The following is a 10,515-nucleotide window of genomic DNA, read 5'->3' on the forward strand; positions in this document are numbered from 1 at the left end:
CGGGCTTCATGGAGAAGTCTCAGGAGAGACTGGAAGGAAGCGACCTGATGGATGTGTGTGAGGCCTGGGAGCATCTGACTGCAGCGGGAGCAGGACAGGCTGCAGGGGAGAACCGTGAGGTCCCGTCCATCCCGAGAGGCTGCTATGGAAGGGAGCACCGTGTGAGTGTCGCCTGTGTGACCCAGAGTGCTGCCTCCTGCCCCTCGAGCCAGTCACAATTCCTTCTCATTGCCTGGGCCTGAGGCTCAGGAACCTTCAAAGGAAGAATGCTCGAGGGCGGGGCCTGCAGCCCAAAGTAGGCTGGGATGGGCAGGGCTCATATGCTCAGCACTTTCCCTACCTCCGACCTCCGTGCAGAGGCAGTAGATCTGAGACTGCTCCTGGTTGGGTGCTCTCAGCTCCTGGCATCTGTGAGGAAGGAAGCAGAGAGCTAGCACTCTGTGCTGAGCCCGAGACAGGATCCCAGTGTGTGGGGAGCCACAATGCCAGCTGAGGTCTGGTCTTGGTCTTAGGGATGGGGAGTTTCAGAGAAAGGAGCCTGTGGCCCCTTAAGGATTTGAGGGTTGGATGGGGTGGGGTCTAATCCAGGAGGTTCCAGAGTGCCCAGAATCCCATTACTTTCCATTTGAGTTCTCCTTACTCAGAGAGTTCAAAGAGAAAGGATGGAAGGGAGCGAAAGGATGTACCAGCCAATGACTGTGTGCATCTCCTTTCTACTCAGGGGACAGGAGTCAGGTTTTACCTGCTGCTGTTCCTCTCTGTGGCCACCAGAGGGCCGCGTGCAGGTAAGTCACTCAGGAGCAACAGTTTCATCAGCTCAGATGTGCAGTGGAGCAGAGAGTAGAACCAGGCTGGATGCTGAAGTCCTGGCCTAGAGGGGGAGTCGTGGAGGTGCAGAGAAGCCACACTTTGCAGCCAAATTGAGCTGTGGCCAGAGTGTTGATTGCTGTCTCTCTGGATGTGTGGTCTGAAGCTAAGGCCTGTCCTGGGGCTCCGTCAGTGCCTCTGTGTGGCTGAGGGGGCTCAGGGGAGCCATGGTGGTGAAGACTGTGCTTCCTTCTAGCAGCTCCTGCTCCTATGGCCTTGGCCTTGGGGTTCCTAGAGGGTGCTTGGTGGTCAGGGCTGTGTTCAGGGAACGTCCTTCCCTAGTCTTCATCCTCCCAATTCCGTAGATCACAGTAGGCATAATGAGAGCTTTTGTGTTTAATTGGTTGTGGAGAAGAATGCAAGTGTTGAGTATGTAGTAGATTATGGTCAGCGAGTCTCCTGACCCCTGGGGCCTCACAGCCTAGTGATGAGCCTGTGAAGCGGGAAGGGGCTAGGAGCCAATGGCCAAGAAGGCTGGTGTGAGTGGCATGAAACAGAATTATCCTCACATCCTCTAGCAGGGACACGTTCTGTTGAGAAGTTCTGGAAGGAGGAAACCTGTGATCCTTACCTGTCATTCCTTCCAAGAAGCTGCAAGGAAATCAAAGAAAGATGCCATAAAGCAGGTGGTGAGTAATAACCCAACTCAGCATCCTTTCCTTTTAACCACTTTTTAGCTAAACAGATCTTGGTCATGGAGATCAAGAAGGGATGTGCCTACCGCTCCTATCTGCCCTTACTCCAGCTTCCAGCCTAGGAGATTTCTATTGAGAATGTGGAGGCTTTTGGGTCCAACCTAGGTGTCGGAGACATGATCTTCTGAATCATGTCTGAATCACTCTGAAGGAGAATGTGGTGTTTCTGGTGAGTCTTAGCCTGATGACTGTAGCTCCAGTGAGTGTAAGATTTTTCCCTGCTTGTAAGCTGAGAAGTTAGTTCTGCCCTAGTGTCATAGATTCTGGTAGAAAACACGAGCCTCCAGAGGCAGAGACACAGAGCTTGATTACTCACAATGACAGAAGAAGCCAGGGCATCAGCCTTTTCCTGTGGTGATGTTCTGGGTCTCGTCCCATCCCAGTGATGTGAAAAGGGCCAGGAGATATCTGGCCATGTAGTTTGTTTGCCAAGCAGCTCCTAAATTGGGTTCGTCAAGCAAATGTAAGCCTTTTTGGATAAGACAGTTTATTTTCTCTGGGGCTTAGTACAAAGAAGAACTCTGCAGTTAGGGAATCTGAATCTCATATAATGGGCAGCAACCATGCCTGCCCTTACCTCTGAGTTGCAGAGGCCACATCCTGATGTAGACTTGAGATGTGGTCAGGTGTGATTTCTGTCCTCTTCTGGCCAGAAGAAGGCTCTGTCCCGAGAGAGATAGATCTGTGTCTCCTAGGATGTTTGCTCACCAAAATCTTTGAAAAGGTAGCATGGAACAAAGGCAGTCAGTGTCCACAGAGAATTGTCCTCAACAAGCGGATGTGTGTGGGAGCCTTCAGGATACATTTCTGACTTCCCAGAGTCTTTATGGTTGTGAGTCCGAGATGGACCCTGTGGTCTCAGACAGAGGGTCTCTGGCTGGTTTCCTCTGCAGATGGCCTGTATCAACTCCGCACTGAGAATGGTGTCGTCTACCAGACCTTCTGTGACATGACCTCTGGGGGTGGTGGCTGGACCCTGGTGGCCAGCGTCCATGAGAACAACATGCGTGGGAAATGCACGGTGGGCGATCGCTGGTCCAGTCAGCAGGGCAACAGGGCTGACTACCCAGAGGGGGACGGCAACTGGGCCAATTACAACACATTTGGGTCTGCAGAGGCCGCCACCAGCGATGACTACAAGGTACTGAGCACCCAGATGGGAAAGGGTGGGAGCGGGGTGCCGCCGGAGCAGAGCCTGTGGAAGGGAGGGTGGGAGATGGGGAAGCGGAGGTGGGGCTGGAGAAGGTGACAGACAGAAGCCCATGTCTTGAATCACAGCTTCCTCCCACCAAGGCTGTTTGTGTGGTGGGGTCTCATTGTCTGCTGGAGGGAAGTGAGGGTCTGGGCATTGCTGGGCACCTGTTCCCTGCAGACCTGAGCTCTCAGCTCCACTGAGGAATGTGTGTGTGGGTTTTGGCTGGTAGCACCTCCTGGGCTGGTCAGGCTGAGTGTGTGTCCCTCTGCAGAACCCTGGCTACTACGACATTCAAGCTTGGGACCTGGGCATCTGGCACGTGCCCAACAAGTCCCCTCTGCAGCACTGGAGGAAGAGCTCCCTGCTGAGGTACCACACCAACACGGGCTTCTTCCAGAGCCTGGGGCATAATCTGTTTGGACTCTACCAGGTACCTGGGGCTACTGGCTGGGGGTTGGGGACCCTGCCTTTGGTGAGCACGGAGTCAAGTGTTTGGGATGGGGAGTAAGTCTGCTCTGTCCATATCACTAAGGGCCTCTGCTTGTCTACTACCTCTGGGTCACTATGAACTAGTGTGCTGCCTCTGCCAGAGGAACTGTGAGCCAGACAGGGGAAGAAGCTTAGGGGAGAGGATTGGGGGCGGGTAGAGAGTGAAAAGGACAGGGGTCTTGAGGCTGGTTAGTGTCCTAACTATGGGTGGCAGGGGGGAAATACACCAGTATTATTCATACTGATTCCTGAATAATGCCACATGAGGTTATTAAAGCCTCTACTGCCCAGAATGACAGTATCTCTATTGTTTCCCACAAACTGTATTTTGTGTCCCTGCAGAAATACCCAGTGAAATACGGAGCAGGGAATTGCTTGACTGACAATGGCCCAGCCATTCCTGTTGACTATGACTTTGGTGATGCTAAGAAAACTGCATCTTATTACTCACCGGATAGTCAGCGTGAGTATCTGCTTCCAAAGCCGAGTCATTAGCCTTTCTCTGTACTCTCCGGGAAAGTGTAAATAAGAAAAGTTAATGATCCTTCAGTTCAGTTCAGTTCAGTTCAGTCGTTCAATTGTGTCTGACTCTTTGCGACCCCATGAATCACAGCACGCCAGGCCTCCCTGTCCATCACCATCTCCCGGAGTTCACTCAAACTCACCTCTATCGAGTCAGTGATGCCATCTAGCCATCTCATCTTCTGTCATCCCTTTTTCCTCCTGCCTCCAATCTCTCCCAGCATCAGAGTCTTTTCCAATGAGTCAACTCTTTGCATGAGGTGGCCAAAGTACTGGCGTTTCAGCTTTAGCATCATTCCTTCCAGAGAAATCCCAGGGCTGATCTCCTGTAACCCTAATGATCCTTAGCATATTGTATGGACCATAAAATATGCCAAGCTGTTTTCTAGGAATGTGACATGGATTTTTCTTATGTAGCCATAATGAAAAAACTATAAGCTCAGCCTTCTTAACTAATAACCCGGTTTGATTCTTTTTTCCCTTAGTTTATTTATTTTTAATTTCCCGTTTTTTATTTATTTTAAACCAATACCATATTGTGTTGGTTTCTGCCATGCATCAACATGAATCAACCATAGATATACATAAGTCCCCTCCCTCTTGAACCTCCCACCCCATTCTGCCCCTCTAGGATGTCACAGAGCCCTGGTTTGAGTTTCGTCAGTCACTGTAAGAATCTTACAAAGTTAAAAGCTAATTAATGTGCACAGGTGAGAACAACTTGCAAAGTAATGAGGAAAATTTGTGTTTGTTATGACGGATAGCTGTTATTGTAAGAAGACCTTTTTAAGCATGATCAAGCCACAGAACTTGTCTTTGGTGGGAAAATAAGAGTCATTTTACTTTAAAGTCACAGTAATTGGATGAGAAGTGTGCCAGCAGAGACCGATGGCCACTTCTGATCATTGCTTATTCCTGCTGAACCTCTGGAGGTCTTCTTGCTGATCTGTCAGGGGACTCCCATTTCTCCTATGAGCCTTAGACAGACAAGTGACTTTTGTGAGCCCGAGCCTTGGTCTTCTTGCCCCAGATGGAGGGAGGGTCTCTTCTTTCCCTTTTCAAGGCCAGGATGCAGCCTCCACTGTCAAAAAGTGCTGGGCTCTATGCCCACAGGTTGGCTGTGACCTGACCTATTGATTTAGGGAATTGGGGGACTGGTCAAAGGGAAGATATTTCCATTTCGTCCTTTGAGTCCTTGGCCTTTTCTCTGCCTCTTCTTTTCCAGGAGAATTTGTTGCAGGATTTGTCCAGTTCAGGGTGTTTAATAATGAGAGAGCAGCGAATGCCCTGTGTGCTGGGGTGAGAGTCACTGGCTGCAACACTGAGCACGTGAGTCTGGGGATGATCCCTGGCTTGTGTGGGCGAGTGTGTGTGTGTGTGTGTGTGTTTGTGTGTGTGTGTACCTGTCTGGGATGTTTCATGGGGCTTGCGTTTTTACTCTTTTCTGGTATTTTGAAGACATACTTTTTAAATTGTAGCTATTATTTTTTTAATTGAGATTCAATGGATCTATAACATTATATTAGTTTCTGGTATATAGCATAGTGATTCTATATTTTTATATATTATGAAATGATTACTGTATCAAGTCTAGGCAACAGCCACCACTACTCACAGCTGCAAATTCTTTTTTCTTGTGATGAGAAGGTTTACCATCTACCTTCTTAGTAACTTTTCAGTGTATAATATAGTATTAGATTAGTGGCACTATGCTGTACATTACACCCCCAGGACTTATTTTATACGTGAAGGTTTGGAACATCACTGATGGTCCAGTGATGAGGACTCTGGAATTCTGCTGTTGTTGTTGTTCATTTACTAAGTCATGTCCCTCTCCTTGTGAGCCCATGAACTGCAGCATGCCAGGCTTCCTTGTCCTTCACTCTCTCAGAGTTTGCTCAAGTTCATGTCCATTGAGTCAGTGATGCCATCCAGCCATCTCATCCTCTGTCGTCCCCTTCTCCTCTTGCCCTCAATCTTTACCAGCATAGGGTCTTTCCCAATGAGTCAGGTCTTTGCATTAGGTGGCCAAAGTATTGGCGCTTCAGCTTCAGCACCAATCCTTTCAATGAAAATTTAGGGTTGGTTTCCTTTAGAACTGAGTGCTTTGCTCTCCTTACTGTCCAAGGGACTCTCAAAAGTCTTCTCCAGCATCACAGTTCAAAAGCATCAATACTTTGCTTTGCAGCCTTCTTTATAGCTCAACTCTCACATCCATAAATGACTACTGGAAAAACCACAGCTTTGACTACAGGGACCTTTGTTGGCAAAGTGACCCTTTGCTTTTTAACACACTGTCTAGGTTTGTCATAGGTTTTCTTCCAAGGAGCAAGCGTCTTTTAATTTTGTGGCTGCAGTCACTGTCTGTAGTGATTATGGAGTCCAAGAAAATGAAATCTGATGCTGTTCCCACATTTTCCCCACCTATTTGCCATCAAGTGGTAGGATCAGATGCCATGATCTTTGTTTTCTGAATGTTGAGTTTTAAGCCAGTTTTTTCACTCTCCTCTTTCCTCTTCGTCAAGAGGCTCTTTAGTTCCTCTTCACTTTCTGCCATTAAAGTCGTGTCATCTGTATATCTGAGGTTGTTGACATTTCTTCTGGCCATATTGATTCCAGCTTGTGCTTTATCCAGGCTTGCATTTTGCATGATGTACTCTGGGTATAACTTAAATAAGCAGGCTGACAACATACAGGCTTGATGTACTCCTTTCCCAATTTTGAACCAGTCCATCGTTCCATGTCCAGTTCTAACTGTGGCTTTTTGTCCTGCATGCAGGTTTCTCAGGAGGCAGGTAAGGTGGTCTGATATTCCTATTTCATTAAGAATATGTCACAGTTTGTGGTGATCCACACAGTCAAAGGCTTTAGCAGAGTCAATCAAGCAGCATAGATTTTTGTTTTTTGAAATTGCCTTGCTTTCTATGATCCAGCATTATGTTGGCAATTTGATCTCTGGTTCCTCTGCCTTCTCTAAACCCAGCTTGTACATCTCTGGAAGTTCTCAGTTCTCATACTGCTGAAGCCTAACTTGAAGGATTTGGAGCATATCTTGCTGGCATGTGAAATGAATGTAATTGTAGGGTAATTGGACCATTCTTTGGCACTGCCTTTCTTTGGGATTGGAATGAAAACTCACCTTTTCAGTCCTGTGGCCACTGCTGAATTTTCCAAATTTGCTGGCATAATGAGTGCAGCATTTTAACAGCATCATCTTTTAGGATATGAAATAGGTCAGCAGGAATTCCATCACCTCCAGCTTTGTCTGTGGTGATGCTTCCTAAGGCCCTTAAGCCTTTCTTATCTCTCCTTGCTATTCTTTGGAACTCTGCATTCAGATGGGTCTTTCTTTCCTTTTCTCCTTTGCCTTTTGCTTCTCTTGTTTTCTCAGCTGTTTGTAAAGGCTCCTCAGCAACCATGTTGCCTTTGCCTTTTTCTTTGGGATGGTTTTGGTCACCACTTCTGGTAAATGTTACGAACCTCCATCCATAGTTCTTCAGGCACTCTATCAGATCCAATTCCTTGAATTTGTTTGTCACTTCTGCTGTATAATCATAAAGGATTTGCTTTAGGTCAAACCTGAATGGCCTAGTGGTTTTCCCTACTTCTTCAATTTGAGCCTGAGTTTTGCAATAAGGAGCTCATGATCTGATCATGATCAGCTCCAGGTCTTGTTTTTGCTGACTGTACAGAGCTCCTCCACCTTTGCTGCAAAGAATATAATGAATCTGGTTTTGGTACTGATCATCGGGTGATGTCCATGTGCAGAGTTGTCTCTTGTGTTGTTGGAAGAGAGTGTTTTCTATGATGAGTGTGCTCCCTTGGGAAAAGTCTGTTAGCCTTTGCCCTGCTTCATTTTGTACTCCAAAGCCAAACTTGCGTGTTATTGCAGATATCGCTTGACTTCCTAGATTTGCATTCCAGTCCCCATGATGAAAAAGACATCTTTTTTTTGGTTTCAGTTTTAGGAAGTCTTGTAGGTCTTCATAGAATCATTCAACTTCAGCTTCTTTGGCATTATTGGTTGGGAGATAGATTTGGATTGCCGTGATGCTGAATGATTTGCCTTGGAAACGAAATGAGATCATTCTGTCATTTGTGAGATTGCACCTAAGTACTGCATTTCAGACTCTTTCATTTACTCTGAGGTCTACTCCATTTCTCCTAAGGGATTCTTACCCAAAGTAGTAGATATAATGGTCATCTAAATTAAATTCTCCTATTCCCGTCCATGTTAGTTCACTGATTCCTAAAATGTCCATGTTCACTCTTGTCATCTCCTGTTTGACCACATGGACCTAACATTTCAGCTTCCTATGCAGTATTGTTCTTTACAGCATTGAGCTTTGCCTTGACCACCAGATACAACCACAATTGGGCGTCATTTCCGCTTTGGCTCAGCCTCTTCGTTCTTTCTGGAGCTATTTTTCCATCTTCTCAGTAGTATATTGGCCAGCTACCGCCCTGGGGGGTTCATCTTTCAGTGTTATGTCTTTTTGCCTTTTCATACTGCTCATGGTGTTCTCAAGGCAAGCATCCTGAAGTGGTTTGCCATTCCCTTCTCCAGTGGACTATGTTTTTCAGGCCCTAATTAGCAGGGACATGTGCTTTAGCCGCTCAGCGTAGCTGGATGACATGCTCAGTGCCCTGGCTGTCCTATTGCTGGTTCACAGTGAACGTTTAAACCTTCACGGGCTATCAGATATCAGTCAGTATATGGCTGGGGGTAGAGGCAAAGGCCTTGCTGAAGTGGTTGGGAAGTGGGTCCGGAGAAGGCTGGAGCTGATGCTGGAGGACTCCCAGGAGCAGGGGGCACTAGCCTTCACCACTGCCGCTGGCCACCCTGGAACCAATCCGCCACCCTGGAGCCAAGAGTTTACCGTGGAGCTGTTCCGCTGCCTGCATCTTCATATTTATATTCCTGATGCTTTGAAGATCAATTTCGCACTGTAGGGGGCCCAACTGGATCCCTAGTTGGGGAACCGAGATCCATAACATGCGTGGCATGAACAAGAGAAAAGAACTGAAAGTTTATACCTTTTGACCACTGGACATAATTTACTGTATTGAAGTTCAATTTAAGTATATTCTCATAGATGATTAGGATTTTTATGTTGTGTTTACGAAGTATTTCTCTCTGTTGAGGTCACAAAGACATTCTCACATATTCTTAGTAAATTCTAGAAGCTTTTTGTTTTTGTTGTTTTTCCAGTCTTGGAGAAGAGTACACCATAGGTGCATAGGCTGGAGACTGTCTTTGATGGGTATTTTGTGACTGGAGGGGCAAGAAGAAGAGGATGTCAGAAGTATCGGGGGAGAACATTCACTTAGGCCTTCTTCCTTTCACACCTGTCAGTCTAAGAAATGTGACCCTGAAGGATGTCTTCATTCCCCCCCTCAAATATGTTTGCCCATTTGTCAGTCAACGTGAGGCAACTGTGTCCTCATGAAAGAGCCCTTAGGTTATGATTCTGAGGATAATGCAGGTGTGGGCCCTGGGAGTGGGGTGGGATGTGTCGCCCCCGACATTGGCTTCCATGGTGCCTTATCGTGTTCATTCGTGCTCATTTGCATGTACCCTTGCAAGCACTGATTCCATAAAAATACATGATAGGGTACCCACAAAGTGCTCGATATTAGACATGCAAAGCTGACAGTCATTTGAAGGCAATCAGACTGAATGAGATGGGGACATAAGTGCACGATTGCAATGTGGTATCACCTGTGACAGCAACATAAACAAGGGGCCCGGGGCAGAAAATGTAGGAGCTTCTACCTCTAATGATGGCACAGAGCTGATTCTCCAAGTTGGTGACATTTTCGTTGAATCTCAAAAGCTGTGTGTAGAGTTCAGCAAGTAACAAGGGCAGAAAGATGGCTGTCTAGCATGAGTGACTAGTGTTTTCAGAATCACTGGTGTTTGAGAGACCGTGGGGGGTGTTGAAGGGCCCTTGAGAGGTCGTTTGCTTTTGGAGCATCTTGTGCATTAGTTAGAAGCAGGAGCCGAAGCTGAGAAAGTCCAAGGAGGCAGGGTAAGCAGGGCCTTTTTCCATTCTGTCCAGGGTGTAGATTTCATGTGGTAGAAGATGTGACTCATAGGAGGATTTTGAATGGAGGAGTGACCTGACCAGCTTTGATGTTTCTAATATGATGTATAGCCAGGTGGAGGACACGGATCCAAGAGCAGGGAAATTAGGGGCAGGGAGGCAATGAGGCAGGTGTAAAGCTGCAGATGGTGAAATGCTGAGGACCTGAGCCAGGGTGTTCAAGGCCAATAAGAGAGAGAATTAGCTTTGTTTTGCTCAACTGGACTGTCAGATCTAGCGATATGTAGATGGAGACATGCGGCTGCAGTTGCCTGTGGGGTTTTCAAGCACAGACAATATGGACCTGACTTCCGAGATTTAGGAATCTCTTGACATTGTATGATTATGCTGATACTAACAGAAGTCATGGAAAGGATGAGCCCATCATCAGGGACTGTGGTGGCCCAGAACCGTGGGAATAGCATTTGGGAGAATCAGTTGAGGAAAAAGGGTGAGCTAAAAGGCCTGAGAATAAATATGAAGGAAGGTAGAAAGGGATTCAGGAAAGAACATGATTTCAGAGTCCACTGGAGGGAGGATTTCTGGCAAGGAGTGGTCAAGGCCAAGTAGGGAGGAGGACCAAAGATTCCGGGGCAGAAGAGAAGACACAGTGAGGGTTGGCTGTGCACACCACGGAAGATACTTAAACTTTAAAATCCCT

General features: G+C 47.0%; 1 protein-coding gene across 1 annotated transcript; it reads left to right on the top strand.

Moving 5' to 3' along the window:
• LOC108635631 (intelectin-2-like) lies at positions 340 to 5,265 on the top strand. Its single transcript, XM_018046543.1, has 7 exons — positions 340 to 494; positions 722 to 785; positions 1,386 to 1,496; positions 2,456 to 2,703; positions 3,029 to 3,187; positions 3,589 to 3,709; positions 4,994 to 5,265. Exons 1-7 carry the CDS (start codon positions 483 to 485, stop codon positions 5,263 to 5,265), a joined length of 987 nt encoding a protein of 328 aa, XP_017902032.1. The 5' UTR covers positions 340 to 482.

This window comes from Capra hircus, chromosome 3 (genome assembly GCF_001704415.2).
Source record: "Capra hircus breed San Clemente chromosome 3, ASM170441v1, whole genome shotgun sequence".
In the NCBI taxonomy this organism is placed as follows: domain Eukaryota; kingdom Metazoa; phylum Chordata; class Mammalia; order Artiodactyla; family Bovidae; genus Capra; species Capra hircus.

What these genes read in the sequence shown, in the direction of transcription:
- LOC108635631 (XM_018046543.1), top strand. An exon ending in CCACCAGCGATGACTACAAG is followed by an intron (nt 2,704 to 3,028) that starts GTACTGAGCACC and finishes GTCCCTCTGCAG; the next exon opens with AACCCTGGCTACTACGACAT. An exon ending in TTACTCACCGGATAGTCAGC is followed by an intron (nt 3,710 to 4,993) that starts GTGAGTATCTGC and finishes CTTCTTTTCCAG; the next exon opens with GAGAATTTGTTGCAGGATTT.